The sequence below is a fragment of the Rana temporaria genome, chromosome 8 (assembly GCF_905171775.1).
Source record: "Rana temporaria chromosome 8, aRanTem1.1, whole genome shotgun sequence".
Classification (NCBI taxonomy): Eukaryota; Metazoa; Chordata; class Amphibia; order Anura; family Ranidae; genus Rana; species Rana temporaria.
The window spans coordinates 2,303,113-2,323,210 of record NC_053496.1 but is presented as its reverse complement, the minus strand read 5'-3'; the positions used below and the strand labels follow the sequence as shown (position 1 = coordinate 2,323,210).

General features: G+C 48.6%; 1 protein-coding gene across 1 annotated transcript in view; it reads left to right on the top strand.

Annotated features, from left to right (window-relative positions):
• CLSTN3 (calsyntenin 3) overlaps nucleotides 1–16,015 on the top strand; it is a 126,093-nt gene extending 110,078 nt beyond the window's left edge. The window contains exons 16-19 of the mRNA XM_040361205.1: nucleotides 2,959–3,104; nucleotides 11,829–11,964; nucleotides 13,562–13,755; nucleotides 14,969–16,015. Of these exons, the coding sequence (XP_040217139.1) occupies nucleotides 2,959–3,104; nucleotides 11,829–11,964; nucleotides 13,562–13,755; nucleotides 14,969–15,049 (557 nt within the window). The 3' untranslated portion in view covers nucleotides 15,050–16,015. The remainder of the gene's footprint in view (nucleotides 1–2,958; nucleotides 3,105–11,828; nucleotides 11,965–13,561; nucleotides 13,756–14,968) is intronic.
• Nucleotides 16,016–20,098: the final 4,083 nt, after the last annotated feature.

Genomic DNA, 20,098 nt, shown 5'->3' with positions numbered 1-20,098 from the left:
TATCAGGGATGTAGAGAGGCCACAGTGTAGGGGGTATCAGGGATGTAGAGAGGCCACAGTGTAGGGGGTATCAGGGATGTAGAGAGGCCACAGTGTAGGGGGTATCAGGGATGTAGAGAGGCCACGGTGTAGGGGGTATCAGGGATGTAGAGAGGCCACGGTGTAGGGGGTATCAGGGATGTAGAGAGGCCACGGTGTAGGGGGTATCAGGGATGTAGAGAGGCCACAGTGTAGGGGGTATCAGGGATGTAGAGAGGCCACAGTGTAGGGGGTATCAGGGATGTAGAGAGGCCACAGTGTAGGGGGTATCAGGGATGTAGAGAGGCCACAGTGTAGGGGGTATCAGGGATGTAGAGAGGCCACAGTGTAGGGGGTATCAGGGATGTAGAGAGGCCACAGTGTAGGGGGTATCAGGGATGTAGAGGGGCAACAGTGTAGGGGGTATCAGGGATGTAGAGAGGCCACGGTGTAGGGGGTATCAGGGATGTAGAGAGGCCACAGTGTAGGGGGTATCAGGGATGTAGAGAGGCCACAGTGTAGGGGTTATCAGGGATGTAGAGAGGCCACGGTGTAGGGGTTATCAGGGATGTAGAGAGGCCACAGTGTAGGGGGTATCAGGGATGTAGAGGGGCCACAGTGTAGGGGGTATCAGGGATGTAGAGAGGCCACAGTGTAGGGGGTATCAGGGATGTAGTGGGGTCACAGTGTAGGGGGTATCAGGGATGTAGAGAGGCCACAGTGTAGGGGGTATCAGGGATGTAGAGGGGCCACAGTGTAGGGGGTATCAGGGATGTAGTGGGGTCACAGTGTAGGGGGTATCAGGGATGTAGAGAGGCCATAGTGTAGGGGGTATCAGGGATGTAGAGAGGCCACAGTGTAGGGGGTATCAGGGATGTAGAGAGGCCACGGTGTAGGGGGTATCAGGGATGTTGAGAGGCCACGGTGTAGGGGGTATCAGGCATGTAGAGAGGCCACATTGTAGGGGGTATCAGGGATGTAGAAAGGCCACAGTGTAGGGGGTATCAGGGATGTAGTGGGGTCACAGTGTAGGGGGTATCAGGGATGTAGAGAGGCCACAGTGTAGGGGGTATCAGGGATGTAGAGAGGCCACGGTGTAGGGGGTATCAGGGATGTAGAGGGGCCACGGTGTAGGGGGTATCAGGGATGTAGAGAGGCCACAGTGTAGGGGGTATCAGTGATGTAGAGAGGCCACGGTGTAGGGGGTATCAGGGATGTAGAGAGGCCACAGTGTAGGGGGTATCAGGGATGTAGAGAGGCCACAGTGTAGGGGGTATCAGGGATGTAGTGGGGTCACAGTGTAGGGGGTATCAGGGATGTAGAGAGGCCACAGTGTAGGGGGTATCAGGGATGTAGAAAGGCCACAGTGTAGGGGGTATCAGGGATGTAGAGAGGCCAGGGTGTAGGGGGTATCAGGGATGTAGAGAGGCCACAGTGTAGGGGGTATCAGGGATGTAGAGAGGCCACAGTGTAGGGGGTATCAGGGATGTAGAGAGGCCACAGTGTAGGGGGTATCAGGGATGTAGAGAGGCCACAGTGTAGGGGGTATCAGGGATGTAAAGAGGCCACAGTGTAGGGGGTATCAGGGATGTAGAGAGGCCACAGTGTAGGGGGTATCAGGGATGTAAAGAGGCCACAGTGTAGGGGGTATCAGGGATGTAGAGAGGCCACAGTGTAGGGGGTATCAGGGATGTAAAGAGGCCACAGTGTAGGGGGTATCAGGGATGTAGAGAGGCCACAGTGTAGGGGGTATCAGGGATGTAGTGGGGTCACAATACAAGGGGTATCTTATGGTTAAAGGAGTTCTCTGACCTAAAAGTTTTAACCCCCGCTGTGCCCGGGCTGTAAAAAAATAGAAAATAAACTGTCACTTACCTGCCTACGATCCCCCGTTGTTCCGATATCGCCGTCCCGTTCTCCGGTCCCGGTCTCTTCCACTTCCTGGGGGTCGGTGACTCATAGTGCGCTCAGCCTATCAGTGGCCGCGACGGGACATTGCTGCGGCCGCTGATAGGCTGAGCGCACTATGAGTCACCGACACACAGGAAGCGGAAGGGGCCCGGGACCGGAGAACGGGACGGTGATATCGGAACAACGGGGGATCGTAGGCAGGTAAGTGACAGTTTATTTTCTATTTTTTTACAGCCCGGGCACAGCGGGGGTTAAAACTTTTAGGTCAGAGAACTCCTTTAATAGTTACAGTGCTGGGGGGGAATATCTAGGGTGTCGAGGGGTCAGAGTGCTGGGGGGGAATATCTAGGGCGTTGAGGGGTCAGAGTGCTGGGGCGGGATAATCTGGGGAAAAGGGAAAGCTACGCTTGTCTGTCTCCTACCTACTTGATGTCTGTTTACCTGCACGGTCTCCATGGTAGGGGCCCCAAAGCATTACTTTGCCCAGGGGCCCATGATGCTATTAAGACGGCCCTGCCTTCAGCCACTGCGTTAAAGAACCCCCAGCAACCTCTGGAGGAACCCTAGAGGTATAGAGAACCCTGGCTGAAAATGGTTGCCTTAGAGCAGTGACGGGGAACCTCGGCACCTCAGATGTTTTGGAACTACATTTCCCATGATGCTCAGGCACTCCTCAGTGTAGTTGAGCATCATGGGAAATGTAGTTCTAAATAAAACATCTGGGGTGCCGAGGTTCTCCATCACTGCCCTAGAGAGATGTTGCTGGAGCCATCAATATTTCTCCTTTTGGGGTCTTGTGATTTGTAGGTGAACCTGCTTGCCTTGTCCCCACCCCACATGTAAAGTGTACGGAATCTACTGGATCCCTGCTCTAGTTTGTTAGGGAAGCTCCAAATACGTACAAAAGTAAGTACACCCCCCCAGGTCACATATTTTTTGTAAATCTTTCCTTCTATCTTTTCTTTCTCTGGATTCCTCTTTTGTAGCCGCCCCTCTCACAGGTGTTCCCTTTCACCAATCTCTGTACAGGTGTGCAAAATGTGGCCGTCTACGAGGACATCCTGCGTAGCGTGAGCTACCGCACCGCGGCCCGGGCGGAGCTGTATGCGCGCAAATTCCACGTGTCCTGCAGCGAGATGAACGGGAGGTACATCAGCAACCAGCTCTATACTGAGGTGAGGACGTTGATCTTGTCTTGTATCGGGATTTTAGTTTTCTCTCCGGGAGAATGAAGCGGCTGCTGCTGCGTGCTTTGATTTGTCTTCTTCTGGATCCGGGGGGTCCCCAAACTTTCTAAACAAAGGGCCGGTTCACTGTCCTTTAGGGGGGCCGGACTGTGGCCATTTGGAGTATAAAAAGTCTCCACATCAGTGGGAAAAAAATGCCCTATTGTTTGTTTCAGTGGAAGTAATTGTCCCTCATCTTTGGTGTCAATGGGGGGGAATTGTGCCCCATTCTTGGTGTCATTGGGAAGAGTTGTACCCCATCATTGGTGTCATTGGGCCCAATTGTTTGTGTCGTTGGGAGAAATTGTGCCCTATCGTTGGTGTCTTTGGACCCCATTGTTGGTCTCATTGGGAAGACTAGTGCCCCATCATTAGGTCTCATTGGGCCCCATTGTTGATCTCATTGGGAGAAGAAGTGCCCTACCATTTGGTGTCATTGGGCCCAGTTATTGGTCTCATTGGGAACTATAGTGCCTCATCATTGGGTGTCATTGGGCCCAATTGTTGGTCTCATTGGGAGGAAAGGGCCCCATTGTTAATTTTGAGGAATAGGGCCCCATCTGTGGGTCTCATTGGGCCCCATTATTGGTCTCATTGGAAGGAATAGTGCCCCATCATTGGGTCTAATTGGGCCCCATTGTTGATCTCATTGGGAGGAATTGGGCCCCATTGTTGGTCTCATTGGGAGGAATAGTGCCCCATCATTGGGTGTCATTTAGCCTCATTGTTCATCTCAGGAATAGTGCCCCATCATAGGGTGTCATTTTTCTCCACTGTTGGCCTGATTGGAAGAAATAGTGCCCCATCATTGGATGTCATTGGGCCATATTGTTGATGTCATTGGGAGAAATAGTGCCCCATTATTGGTGCAAGGGGAAGAAATGGTGCCCCATCATGGGTGTCATTAGACCCAATTGATTGTGTCATTGGGAGAAATTGTGCCCTGTCGATGGTGTCATCCGACCCCATTGTTGGTCCCATTGGGAGGAATAGTGCCCTATCATTGGGTGTCATTGGGCCCCATTGTTGGTGTCATTGGGAGAATCTGTGCCCCATCATTGGGTGTCATCGGTCCCCATTGTTGGTGTCATTGGGAGAATCTGTGCCCCATCATATGTGTAAGTGGAATGAATTGTGCCCCATAATTGGTGTATGTGTCATTGGGATAAGATATGCCCTGTCATTATTATTATTGGTCTCATTGGGAACTATAGTGCCTCATCATTTGTTGTCATTTGGGCCCAATTGTTGGTCTCACAGGGAGTAAAGGGCCCCATTGTTGATCTAATTTTGAGAAATAGGGCCCCAACTGTAGGTGTCATTTGGCCCCATTGTTGGTCTCATTGGAAAGAATAGTGCCCTTATCATTGGGCCCCATTGTTGGTCTTATTGGGAAGAATAGTGCCCCATTATTGGGTGTCATTGGGCCCCATTGTTTATCTCATTGGGAGAAGTGGTGCCCTATCTTTGGATGCCATTAGGCCCCATTGTTGGTCTCATTGGGAGGAATAGTGCCTCATTATTGGGTGTCACTGGGCCCCATTTGTGTTTCATTGGGAACTATAGTGCCTCATCATTTGGTGTCATTGGGCCCAAGTGTTGCTCTCACTGGGAGGAAAGGGCCCCATTGTTGATCTAATTTTGAGAAATAGGGCCCCAACTGTGGGTGTCATTGGGCGCAATTGTTCATCATATTGGGAGAAGTGGTGCCCTATCTTTGGGTGTCATTGGGCCCCATTTGTGTTTCATTGGGAACTATAGTGCCTCATCATTTGGTGTCATTGGGCCCAAGTGTTGCTCTCACTGGGAGGAAAGGGCCCCATTGTTGATCTAATTTTGAGAAATAGGGCCCCAACTGTGGGTGTCATTGGGCGCAATTGTTCATCATATTGGGAGAAGTGGTGCCCTATCTTTGGGTGTCATTGGGCCCAGTTGTTGGTCTCATTGGGAGGAATAGAGCCTCATAATTGGGTGTCATTGGGCCCCATTGTTGGTGTCAGTGAGAAAAATGGTGCCCCATCATTGGTTTTAGTGGGAGGTTCCCCTTCATTGGTATCCTTGGAAGGAATTATGGCCCCAAGGGCTGGGTAAAAGCGTGCAAAGGGCCCCATCTGGCCCCTGGGCCGTAGTTTGGAGACCACTGTTCTGGATCAATACAACTGATGGAAAACAAGCTTGCGCTGACGGGACTTATTGAAGGGTCACTAACATAAATAAAAACGTAAAGAAGTTCATAAATAGAACCAATTTTAGGAAAGTCTCAAAACTAAAGCTTTTTTGTTGGCCGCCATTGTTGGGTTACAAGAGGCTGAAAGTCACAGTTGACCTCTTACTGAAGTCAGTACTGAAACCTACCCTCCCCCCTTCCCTCCTCCCCACCCCCACTGAGCCACCAATTCAAAACAATAAACCACGTGCAGCACAAAATGTACTAATGAACAATGTGAAGGGATGAATTTTCTGTGTAGATATGGTACCTTTACATATATATCTTTCCATGTGGTTTTTGGGTTTACTGTTCCTTTAATCGAGTGACGATGTGACATTGATCGCCTATTGACCCGACCTCCATGCATCGCCTGCAGCCTGAACTGAAGGACAAAGGAAATGAGCGCATTTCAATAGAATGTCCATCAGAACGTTCATCCGTGACCAGCGAGTGCCAAATGGGTCAAGGGTGAGGTCACCTTTATCTCCTACCAACCTACTGAGGCCATGGATTTATTCTTCTTGGCCTGGAAGTCGTATTTTGCCCCTTTTGCATGATATCCCAAGACAAGGGTAATAAATTAAGGGAAGAAGGAATTAATTTAGTGGCACCCCCCCCCCCCCCCCCACACCATGTGGGAGAAGGACACGGTCCAAACATCTCACCATGTGGGAGAAGGACACTGTCCAAACACCTCACTATGTGGGAGAAGGACACTGTCCAAACACCTCACCATGTCAGAGAAGGACACTGTCCAAACACCTCACTATGTCGAAGAAGGACACTGTCCAAACACCTCACTATGTCGAAGAAGGACACTGTCCAAACACCTCACCATGTGGGAGAAGGACACTGTCTAAACATCTCACCATGTCGAAGAAGGACACTGTCCAAACATCTCACCGTGTCGAAGAAGGACACTGTCCAAACATCTCACCATGTCGGAGAAGGACACTGTCCAAACACCTCACCATGTGGGAGAAGGGCACTGTCCAAACATCTCAACATGTCAGAGAAGGACACTGTCTAAACATCTCACTATGTCCTGTCTTAACATCTCACCATGTCTGAGAAGGACACTGTCCAAACACCTCACCATGTCAGAGAAGGACACTGTCCAAACACCTCACTATGTCGAAGAAGGACACTGTCCAAACACCTCACCATGTCAGAGAAGGACACTGTCCAAACATCTCACCATGTCAGAGAAGGACACTGTCCAAACATCTCACCATGTCAGAGAAGGACACTGTCCAAACACCTCACCATGTCAGAGAAGGACACTGTCTAAACACCTCACTATGTCGAAGAAGGACACTGTCCAAACACCTCACCATGTCGGAGAAGGACACTGTCTAAACATCTCACTATGTCGGAGAAGGACACTGTCTAAACATCTCACTATGTCGGAGAAGGACACTGTCCAAACACCTCACTATGTCGAAGAAGGACACTGTCTAAACATCTCACTATGTCCTGTCTTAACATCTCACCATGTCAGAGAAGGACACTGTCCAAACATCTCACCATGTCAGAGAAGGATACTGTCCAAACACCTCACCATGTCAGAGAAGGACACTGTCCAAACATCTCACCGTGTCAGAGAAGGACACTGTCCAAACATCTCACCATGTTGGAGAAGGACACTGTCCAAACACCTCACCATGTCAGAGAAGGACACTGTCCAAACACCTCACTATGTCGAAGAAGGACACTGTCCAAACATCTCACCATGTCGGAGAAGGACACTGTCCAATCATCTCACCATGTCGGAGAAGGACACTGTCCAAACATCTCACCATGTCGGAGAAGGACACTGTCCAAACACCTCACCGTGTCGGAGAAGGACACTGTCCAAACATCTCACCATGTCGGAGAAGGACACTGTCCAAACACCTCACCGTGTCGGAGAAGGACACTGTCCAAACACCTCACCATGTCGGAGAAGGACACTGTCCAAACACCTCACCATGTCGGAGAAGGACACTGTCCATTGTTCTAGATTTTGCCACAACAGTATTCACTTTGTTATACACTTCATCATGCACTTTATTAAATCCAGACACTTCCTTTCCAGCATCTAAATATGGAAAACCTCCTTCAAACCAGATCAATATGCAGTAAAGTGCCGTCTCTTCCTGGCTAATACACCTTGTATGCCGATGGGAACACAATGGAACGCAGACGGCCAATAATGTATTTTCTCACGCTAACAATTAAGTCATTACATTTACTGCGTTATTTATTCATGGCCGTGTAAAGCGGTTTATTATTTTCTGTAAGTCGGGAACAATACCCTATCCCATTTCCTGTACACAATGATCGGCTGAATTATACCAACACGATCCTTCTGTCCCTCACAAATCCCGGTTATTGGATTGGAAATATGAAGCGTGAAATTACAGATGATTATCGTGTTGTTGCCGTTGTTAAGTCAAATCACTTTTGTCTTTACAATTTGTCTCCGGTAACCAGTGACCTTCCGTGTCAAAGGGTTCAGAGACCCTAAATGACCCGTATCCAATCCGATCTGAACTATCATTCTCCAAACATTATTTTCCAGAGCAGGTGAACTCTATTGATTGTCCGGAGACACCACACAGTCCTATGAGTAGAGTTGTATCTTAACCCCTTCCATACCAGGCACGTATACACCTTCCCGCCCAGGCCAATTTTCAGCTTTCAGCGCTGTCGCACTTTGAATGACAATTGCGCGGTCATGCTACACTGTACCCAAACAAAATTGGCGTCCTTTTTTCCCCACAAATAGAGCTTTCTTTTGGTGGTATTTGATCACCTCTGCGATTTTTTTTTTTGCGCAACAACTAAAAAAAGACTGAAAATTTTGAAAAAAAATTACGTTTTTATTTTTTTCTGTTAATTTTTTTGTAAATACGTTTTTCTCTTTCAATTACGGGCACTGATATGGCGGCACTGATGGGCACAGATGAGATGGCACTGATGGACATCGATGAGGTAGTACTGACGGGCACAGATGAGGTGGCACTGATTGGCGGCGCTGGTATGCGGCACTGATGGGCACACATAGGTGGCACTGATGGGCACACATAGGCGGCACTGATGGGCACACATAGGCGGCACTGATGGGTACACATAGGCGGCACTGATGGGCACTCATGGGCGGCACTGGGTACTCATAGGCGGCACAGATGGGCACTCATGGGCGGCAGTTATGGGTGGCACTGATGGATACTTATGGGTGGCACAGATGGGCACTGATAGGTGGGCACTGGGCATGGATGGGCACTGTGGGGTGGCACTGATGGACACTGTGGGGTGGCACTGATGGACACTGTGGGGTGGCACTGATGGACACTGGGGTGGCACTGATGGACACTGTAGGGCAGCACTGATTTTCCCAGGGTGCCAGTCAGTGCCCATTTGTGGGCACTGATTGTCATCTTTTTTTTTTTTTAATGCTTTTTATTATTTTTTTAGACGCCGGAGGCTCTTTACCGCGATCGGCGATGCAGGGTGTCAGACTGACACCCCGCATCACCGATCGCCGCGCTGCGCGCCCCCACGGGCGCGCGTGGCATGAAATCCCGCAGGACGTCCATGGACGTCCTGTCAGGATTTCACAACCACTTCCCGGACGTAAATCGGCCATAGGCCGGGCGGGAAGTGGTTAATATAGCGCGGTCTTACCCCGAAGGGTCCCGACGCGCTATGCAGGGCCCGTCTTAATAGCATCATGGGCCCCTGGGCAAAGTAATGCTCTGGGCCCCTACAATGGAGACAATGTTGGGGCAGCGAGGGCTCAAGGACCAGCTGCTTTGGGGAAAGTGCAGGGGCCCCCAGATCAGTAGCTGGACTGCAAGGATTTCCATCTGTTACGTAGATGTATTTACTAGAAGAACTAGGGATTCGTAAATTCCCCCCGTAAATAAAACCCCTTCCTGCCGACATGGCACATATTCAGTGAAAAAGTATTCACACCCCTTGATATTTTCCACATTTTCTCATTTTACAACCAAAAACGTAAATGTATTTTATTGGGATTTTATGTGATAGACCAGGGGGTCTCCAAACTGCGGCCCTTTCTATGCCTTTATCTGGCCCTTGGGGCACTAATCCTCCCACTGATATGATATGAGACACTATTCTGACATCTAACACCAACAACGGGGCACCATTTCTTCTACTGACACCAATAATGGAGCACAATCACTCCCTATGATAGCAAAGATGGGCCACTCTTCCTCCTAACCTGATGCCAGAAAAATGTCCACTCCCACTGGCCACGATCCGGCCCTCCTAAACTCTGAAGGACAGTGAACTGGCCCTTTGTTTAGAAAGTTTGGAGACCCCTGTGATAGACCAACAAACAGTGTCACATAATTGTGATACTTATGGACGTGGGAGGAGCCTGTGATACTTATGTACATGGGAGGAGCCTGTGATACTTATGTACATGGGAGGAGTCTGTGATACTTATGTACATGGGAGGAGCCTGTGATACTTATGTACATGGGAGGAGCCTGTGACACCTATGTACCTGGGAGGAGCCTGTGATACTTATGTACCTGGGAGGAGCCTGTGATACTTATGTACATGGGAGAAGCCTGTGATACCTATGTACCTGGGAGGAGCCTGTGATACTTATGTACCTGGGAGGAGCCTGTGATACTTATGTACATGGGAGGAGCCTGTGACACCTATGTACCTGGGAGGAGCCTGTGATACTTATGTACATGGGAGAAGCCTGTGATACCTATGTACATGGGAGGAGCCTGTGATACTTGTGTACATGGGAGGAGCCTGTGATACTTGTGTACATGGGAGAAGCCTGTGATACTTATGTACATGGGAGGAGCCTGCCATACTTATGTACATGGGAGGAGCCTGTGATACTTGTGTACATGGGAGGAGCCTGCCATACTTATGTACATGGGAGGAGCCTGCCATACTTATGTACATGGGAGGAGCCCAGGGCAGGACTTAGGGTGGTGGGGGCCCCTGGGCTTGAGTGTTGATTGAGGGGCCCCCTGGAGCCGAGAAGCGGGGGGGTCGAAGTTGTTAAGGGGGGGGTGCCGCCGAGATCGAAGTTGTTGAGCGGGGGGGGCTGCCACCGATCGGAGTTGTTGAGCGGGGGGGTACTTCTTACCTCTTCATCAACAGCGGCGTGGCTCTTCCTGCTTCCCCCTCCTAGCCCAGTCAAGCCCAATGTTAAGTCCAGCCCTGGAGGAGCCTGTAAAACTTATGTACATGGGAGGAGTCTGTGATACTTATGTACATGGGAGGAGCCTGTGATACTTATGTACGTGGGAGGAGCCTGTGATACTTATGGACATGGGAGGAGCCTGTGATACTTATCGATGTGGGAGGAGCCTGTGATACTTATCGATGTGGGAGGAGCCTCTGATACTTATCGATGTGGGAGGAGCCTGTGATACTTATCGACGTGGGAGGAGCCTGTGATACTTATGTACCTGGGAGGAGCCTGTGATACTTATCGACGTGGGAGGAGCCTGTGATACTTATGTACCTGGGAGGAGCCTGTGATACTTATGTACCTGGGAGGAGTCTGTGATACTTATGTATGTTGGAGGAGTCTGTGATACTCATGTACATGGGAGGAGTCTGTGATACTTATGTACCTGAGAGGAGCCTGTGATACTTATGTACCTGGGAGGAGTCTGTGATACTTATGTATGTTGGAGGAGTCTGTGATACTTATGTACATGGGAGGAGCCTGTGATACTTATGTACCTGGGAGGAGCCTGTGATACTTATGGACATGGGAGGAGCCTGTGATACTTATGTACATGGGAGGAGCCTGCGATACTTATGTGCATGGGAGGAGCCTGTGATACTTATGTGCATGGGAGGAGTCTGTGATACTTATGTACGTGGGAGGAGCCTGTGATACTTATGTACGTGGGAGGAGCCTGTGATACTTATGTACATGGGAGGAGTCTGTGATACTTATGTACGTGGGAGGAGCCTGTGATACTTATGTACGTGGGAGGAGCCTGTGATACTTATGTACGTGGGAGAAGCCTGTGATACTTATGGATGTGGGAGGAGCCTGTGATACTTATGTACATGGGAGGAGCCTGTGATACGTATGTACATGGGAGGAGCCTGTGATACTTATGGACGTGGGAGGAGCCTGTTATACGTATGTACATGGGAGGACCCTGTGATACTTATGGACATGGGAGGAGCCTGTGATACTTATGTACATGGGAGGAGCCTGTGATAAAATAATGGAATTATTTACTTATCAAATTAATCCAAAACTAATCAAATGTTTTCATTGTGTACATCTCTCTATTTCCTACCACTTCATTTTTTAGGGACTCCACAGAAAGTGATAGACCAATAAAACTTCATCCACGACAACATGAATGAGTGGGGGGGGGGGGGTACCCCTATGATCTATGATGAATGGTCCTCATGAGATGTCTTCTTCTTCTTCTCTATTGTCTCTATAACAGATCGATGTTCTTCATGGAGTCCATGCGGTCTCGCCCAGCCACATCCAATCAGCACAGCAGCAGTTTGTCCACAATGTACACCAGCCCCCCGCAGAGTTATCCGGTCACACGCTGGTCAGTCCCAATCGCAGCTCAGGTTTGTACACTTCGGATAAAATGGGCCTTCCAAAGATTACTCCAAGAATCAGACATGGGAGAGACGCTTTCCGGTCTTCACAGCAATCTCAAGGTACAGAGTCGCTCGGATCAGGCTCTGTACACTGCGTCTGTGAGAGGGCGGCTGTCATCACAGCCATTAACAGGCGCCCTGCAAGGGTTTATTTCTGCATTTATATCTGGCATAAATAAGCCAACAACACTTTGGGCCAGATTCTCAGAGCAAGTACGCCGGCGTGTCTACTGATACGCCGGCGTACTTTCAAATTTGCCGCGTCGTATCTTTAGTTTGAATCCTCAAACCAAGATACGACGGCTTCTGGCTTCGATCCGACAGGCGTACGGCTTCGTACGCCTTCGGATCGTAGATGCAATACTTCGGCGCCCGCTGGGTGGAGTTTGCGTCGTTTTTTGCGTCGGGTATTCTAATTAGCATTTTCCGTCGATCCACGAACATACGCCGTCGCATTCTCTTACGTCGTCGCTAGTCGGCTTTTCCCGGCGTATAGTTAAAGCTGCTATTATGTGGCGTATAGATGGACTTGCCATGTTAAAGTATGGCCATCGTTCCCGCGTCGAATTTAAATATTTTTTTTTGCGTAAGTCGTCCGTGAATAGGAAAGGACGTAACTCACGTCGAAGTTCAAAAAATGACGTCGGTGCGACGTCATTTCGCGCAAAGCACGGCGGGAAATTTCAAAACGGAGCATGCGCAGTACGTTCGGCGCGGGAACGCGCCTAATTTAAATGATCCACGCCCCCTACCCGGATCATTTGAATTAGGCGGGCTTGCGCCGGAGGGATTTACGCTACGCCGCCGCAACTTTACAGGCAAGTGCTTTGTGAATCAAGCACTTGCCCGTAAAACTTGCGGCGGCTTAGCGTAAATGCGATACGTTACGGCGCCGCAGATCTACCTGAATCTGGCCCTTTATTGTTTAGGCTCCTGTCACACTTGTGCGACTTAGGATCCGACTTGTGAGACCCCCAAGTCGCAGGACATGTGAAATGCCATGTATCTCTATGGGAGCCCTTCCAATTGACGCTACTGAAGTCGCTGTGACTTCAGAAACGGTTCCTGCACTACTTTGACCTAACTGGTTCAATGCCAGAGAGTGTGAATGTCTTATCAAAGTCAGCTCAAAGTTCTATCAAAGTCACATTGAAAATCGCAGAGCTTTGGAGTCGGCTTTAAAGATGTACGGCGGCAGTAAAGTGGTTAAGGAACAAGGGGCGGGTTCTATTTAGGGATGTACCGATACCAAGTATCGGTACTTGCCCAAAAGCTCCAGACACCAAAACCGGTACTTTGCGGTGTGATTTGCGTCAATACAAAATGAATGGTCGCAAACCACACTTCAAAGAATCGCATGCGATTTGAACACGTCTCTTGCTTTTAGAATACATTTGCTTATTCCAGAGTTCAGCCTTAAAGAATCAGGTACAATCACGTTTTGCAACTGTTTCAATTTTTTTATTAGTGTTGGTAATTACGGTAATCATTCGATTTGTTGTTGTTGATAACATTATCTTTCTTGTGATGATCAGTTTCCATAATCATTGTCACCTCTCTGCAGTATTTCCTGGTGTTGCCATGGTGATCATCGTCGTCTGTATCGGCTTCTTGGCGCTGATCGTTACTCTGGGGCTGTCAAGGATACACAACGTGCGGCAGAGGGGAGGATTTGATGGGGAGGAGCTTGAAACATCCAGTCAGCGGGATCCGTTCTGGGAGGACTCAGCGATGACCATAACTGTGAACCCTATGGAGGTAAGACCATGCATGGTGAACAGTCTACATCATAACCAAGAGTCTCCTACATTGTAACCAAGGGTCTCCTACTTCGTAACCAAGGGTCTCCTACATCATAACCAAGGGCCTCCTACATCATAACCAAGGATCTCCTACATCGTAATCAATGGTCTCCTACATCGTAACCAAGGCTCTCCTACATCGTAACCAAGGGTCTCCTACATCGTAACCAAGGCTCTCCTACATCGTAACCAAGGGTCTCCTACTTTGTAACCAAGGCTCCCCTACATCTTAACCAAGGGTCCACTACATTGTAACCAAGGGTCTCCTACATTGTAATCAAGGGTCTACTACATTGTAATCAAGGGTCTCCTACATTGTAACCAAGGGTCTCCTACATCGTAACCAAGGCTCTCCTACATCGTAACCAAGGGTCTCCTATATCATAACAAAGGGTCTCCTACATCATAACCAAGGGTCTCCTACATCATAACCAAGGGTCTCCTACATTGTAACCAAGGGTCTCCTACATTGTAACCAAAGGTCTCCTACATTGTAACCAAAGGTCTCCTACATTGTAACCAAAGGTCTCCTACATTGTAACCAAAGGTCTCCTACATCGTAACCAAGGGTCTCCTACTTTGTAACCAAGGCTCCCCTACATCTTAACCAAGGGTCCACTACATTGTAACCAAGGGTCTCCTAGATTGTAATCAAGGGTCTCCTACATTGTAACCAAGGGTCTCCTACATCGTAAACAAGGGTCTCCTACATCGTAACCAAGGATCTCCTACATTGTAACCAAGGGTCCCCTACATCTTAACCAAGGGTCTCCTACATTGTAACCAAGAGTCTCCTACATTGTAACCAATGGTCTACTATATTGTAACCAAGGGTCTCCTGCATCATAACCAAGGGTCTCCTATATATATATATTTTTTTTTTTGGCTGAAAGGGCACAACATTTCCATAGACACATTCCACAATCTTGCGGAAAGCTTTCCCAGAGGTGTGGAGGCTGCAAAAGGGAGGTCACATGCATGTCGTTGGTTTAGGAAAAGAAATGGCCATGAAATAGAATCTCCATCTAGCTCATATAGATGCCAAGTTTAGGTCCCCACAAAACTATGGTGTAGGTGTATTAGTCAGGTGTCCACAAACGTTTGACCATCCAGTGTATGTAGGTCTCTCCTTCATATATCTGTTTATTTTTTTTGTTTTTCTCTTTCAGTCCTTGCCGTCTCGTAATGTGGGTGCTAAACAGAAAGCAGCCGTCCCAGAGAAGGAGGACCTGGAAGACGAGTCCCGCTGAAATCCGACTCTTACAAGCCGTGCATATGTGTGCTTCTCGCTTATGTGTCATTCCCACCATCACCTGGTGTGTCTGCCACATCCTGACACAACTGTGCGGTGTTTGCGCCACTTAACCTACGCACTCTTCTAGGGGCGTGTACCGATGTTTTGACACTCTAAGCAGGGAGTGCCACGTATAGACACTCAAGACTGGGGGCTATCCTGTTTTATTCCTCGAATTTGAAGCGCGTGCTTTTTTCGGAAGTGTCTCCATCTTGGACACATTCGCTGGATTGTGAGCCACGCGCTCATCATCATCTCTCTTGTTCTGGACGCCCCTCCCCCACCCCCTCTCCCTCACCACTCATACCATCATTTCTCAGGGGATAATTTGCCGCCTCCTCTCCTTCATGCTGTGTTTGTAACGGTCTCATGTGATGTTTCGACATTAGGTTCTTGAGGGGCTGCAGATTCACTCCCTACTATAGATTATCACTCAATACTTTAACGCCAAAGGGGGTCCGATTCACACCAACGTCTGGGACTAGTGCCTTATTTATCAAGGCCTGAAGTAAGAACTGTCTGGATTACTTTTAGCAACTGGTCAGCCTCTCCTTTACATTTTCTTGGGAACACGCAAGAAAATTGGGTTTTTATGGACAATTTGGGGTTGTTAAGGACAACAAACAGTTCTCTGTGCTCTGGCCTCATGGAACGTTGTTAATCATCAAAGTATCTGAGATTAGAACCATCTTTCTTGCCCTTAATAACCAATGAAGCCTCAGGTTTCGATCTTTCTTAAAGGCCAATTAACTCAAAACTAGGTTTGGCTTTATTGTTGGAAAGTTCCATCAAGCCTTAGCTTGAAGACTTGGGTCACATCTTCAAAGGATTCATTACGATGTGAATGAATATCTAAAGGTCCAACAGGTCATCTGCCTTTTATAAATATCTAAAGGGGATAAAGGCAATACTGCAAAAAAAATCTCACCATTAGAGTCTCCAAGAGATCGAAGAAGCTCTGAATTGACCCATTGGGGCCTACCCAAGGAGTGGTCTATAGAGCTGGCCTTTAAAGTAGAGAATTTGGCTACCTTGGGAAAAGCAGACAGTCCTTCCTTCAGACACGATAAATAAGACCATATGTCCTCATTGTGTACCAGAAAAAACCTTCCCAAATCCCAGAAGTCCTTTGTTTATAGCGAAGTCGATGACCCCTGGACACCATGGCCTAAAATTAGCCTTCATACCCCACTTACCATCCATCCATCCGTCCGTTCCATCACCCTCACCTCTCTATGATGGGACTTCATTAGTAAAAGCTAGCGCGTGGGAAAGTGTCCATGTGACTCACATCAACCAATCATTTTCCAGCACAGCTTCAACAATGACACATGATTGGTTCCTGCGAGCAATGGCCCCTTAATTCCTTAGCCCCAGCGTTTACCATTTACCCCCGGTCATCTTCTTACCCCCCCCCCCCCCTCTCCGTGAGTCATCTTTCAGTCCCTGCGAAGGGAGTTTTCAGAAAAGAGGGGGTCACGACGATGAATGAAATAACACTGATTTCTGGTATAAATATATATATATAAAACTATATATAAAAAAAATATATAGAGAAGATCTTGTCTCTGTGTGGTTTGTCCTGGGTAGGAGATAAAGTGTATGTAGACATTTACAATGACTTCTCTTATTTGATATCTTCTCTCATCTGTTAAATATACCATTAAAAGTGTTTTGTTATATCGGTTTGATAAGTGCAAAAAAAAAAAAACATACCCGTTGATCCTGCCAAAAAATCTTGTGAGCCAAGAACTTCCTGGGCTATCTGCCTGTCGTGCATTGATGTCAGTCCAGTTGTTCCCAGTTCGCTCTGCCTGTCGTGCATTGATGTCAGTCCAGTTGTTCCCAGTTCGCTCTGCCTGTCGTGCATTGATGTCAGTCCAGTTGTTCCCAGTTCGCTCTGCCTGTCGTGCATTGATGTCAGTCCAGTTGTTCCCAGTTCGCTCTGCCTGTCGTGCATTGATGTCAGTCCAGTTGTTCCCAGTTCGCTCTGCCTGTCGTGCATTGATGTCAGTCCAGTTGTTCCCAGTTCGCTCTGCCTGTCGTGCATTGATATCAGTCCAGTTGTTCCCAGTTCGCTCTGCCTGTCGTGCATTGATGTCAGTCCAGTTGTTCCCAGTTCTGCATTGTGGTTTACTAAATAAACCTGAGTATTGTCGATTTAGCAGGGCAAGGCAGCAGGTTCCTTGTAATAGTGAATTTGTGCTGCGCTAAATAATTTAAGTACATATAGGAAATCAATAATAAACATATAAAAGCATGATGAAGTCTTGGTGGTGAAGTCCTCACCCAGGGACGCAACATGTAAGGTCGGAGCCTTCCAAGTGACGTCATCATGCCCAGCTGGATGGTGTTGGAACTGCAAGCAGAGGTTTCTACATTGTTCTTCCAAAAAGTGCACGTTCTTTATTTATATGTATATACTGTGATCTTTCACACGTCCTCCAACACCATCAAGTCCACTTGGCGGTGACTTGATGAAGTCCTCACCCAGGGACGCAACATGTAAGGTCAGTCTTCCAAGTGAGGTCATCACACCCAGCTGTTTGATGTCGGAGCTGCTAGTGGCGGTCTCCTCCAACACCAGCAAGTCCCCTTGGTGGTAGAGAGATGAGTCCCCCTCCCAAGGATGCGACACATTAGAGCGGGGCTTACCAAGTGACTTCATCATGCCCAGCTGGATGGTGTTGGAACTGCTAGTAGCGGTCTCTACATTGTTCTTCCTAAACATGTGCATGTTCTTTATTTATATGTATATACTATGATCTTTCACATGTCCTCCAAAACCATCAAGTCCACTTGGTGGTGAAGTGATGAAGTCCCCTCCCAGGGACGCAACACATAAGAGCGGAGCCTACCAAGTGACATCATCATGCCCAGCTACATGAAGTTGGAACTAGCAGCAGTTTCTACATTGTTCTTCCAAAACATGTGCACATTCTTTATTTATATGTATATACTGTGATCTTTCACTTGTGAACCAGTAAACACCTCCTTCAACACCATCAAGTCCACTTGGTGGTGAAGTGATGAAGTTCCCTCTCAGGGAGCCTATCAAGTGGCGTCATCTTGCCCACGTGCCTGGCTTCGCAACTGCTAGAAGTGGCCTTTGCATTAATCTTCCAAAACATGCACATTCTTTATTTACATGTATATACTGTGATCTTCTACTTGTGAACCAGTGAACACCTCCTACAACACCACCAACTTCCCTTGGTGGTGGAGTGATGAAGTCCCCTCCCAAGGACGCAACACATAAGAGCGGAGCCTACCAACTTACGTCATCACTCTCAGCTGTTTGACGTTGGGAATTGCTAGTGCCAATCTCCTTCAACACCAGCAAGTCCCCTAGGTGGTGGAGAGATGAGTCCCCCTCCCAAGGACGCAACACATAAGAGCGGAGCCTACCAAGTGATGACATCATGCCCAGCTGGATGGTGTTGGAACTGCTAGCAGAGGTCTCTATATTGTTCTTCCAAAACATGTGCACGTTCTTTATTTATATGTATATACTGTGATCTTCCACTTGTGAACTAGTCAACACCTCCTCCAACACCACCAACTCCCCTTGGTGGTGGAGTGATGAAGTCCCCTCCCAAGGATGTAAAACATATAAGAGCGGAGCCTACTGTGACGGTATCGGTATGATATCCCCGTCAACGTTCCCTTCTTCCCATAACGAAAATCACCCCAATATTCCACGAGGAGGGATATCCCTGGAATCGCCCAGAAAGCCACACATGAGACCAGCTTACTGCTTGAACAACACAGACTTTTATGTTATAACACACAGCTTATATGTCATTTCCAAAACTGTTACAATGACAAATCTCCACCCCCCTCACACTGGGGCTTCCATACAGATGAGTAGGTAGACACGACGGGGCCGATGCTGAAACACATTTTCTTTAGACAATGACATCAATGACGCTGAGCACTAGCTGTACTGAATACATCAACCAGACCGCTCGACCCCGCATATAGAGAGATAATTACCACAATGAAGCAATCAGAATAATTAACACAAGCCACTTAAACCCAGCTCTCCTTCACACAACACAATAGATCAATTAACCTTTAGAAATAGTGAGGGGACATTAGCACATCAATAACCTGGCTAGCAGGGAGCAGTAAACTGAGACATATAGGCAAATGTATCACAATGGCCCCCCTTTTGCTCCCTGCTCCGGCAAACCCGGTTGGACCTTCCCTGGTCCAGTAGGGTTGACGGGTTCAGAGCTATTAGTCAGAGGTTAACTCCGTTTGGCATGACTGACCTCCCTTGGCAACTGCTTCAGACTCAGGTATGTCACCGGGTCGTCAGATCACACGCCGGTCAGTCCCCAAGTCTTTGTGCGATCTGCAAAGTCACCAGAAGTCAGTGTGAAGACAGTGAATGGGTCTGTGCGCCGCCGTCTAGGTGTCCCGCTATGGGAGGGGGCAGGTTATGGCTCTGAAGTGACAATCCCAGGAGATTCATAAAAAGAAAAAGTTATATTTGTTGAAATGCTGTAGCACTGGTGCTCAGAGTCCGGGGGGGGGAGGGGAATCAGAGCCCCATAAGGTCAGCCACCCCCTGCTCCCTCCGCAGCCGCTGGTTCTCCTCTTGGAGCTTCTCCAGCTCCATCTCCAGTTCATGGAGCCTGGGGGGGTCAGCCCGCTGTGACCTCAGGTGGTTGTTCTCCTCCTCCATGCGGCTTATGCACTCCTCCAGCTCTATGTACTCACGGATCAGCTCCTGCTTGCTCATGTCCTGCAGGCTCTCCACGTGGTCCTTCATCATCAGGAACTGGGTGGTGGTGTAAGGGGCCACCGGTGGGCCCTTGGCGAACATCTCGGCACGCATCTGGGACGCCCGCTGCGACTCCCTCTCCTCCAGTCGCTTCTTCTCCTCCCAGGTCAGCTTGTTATACGGCTTCCAGGACCTCTTCTTCTTGAAGGGTGGCCGGCGGTGCCTCTTTCTGTCCAGCTCCCTCCAGGGCCCCTCCGGCTCAGGGCTGTCGCC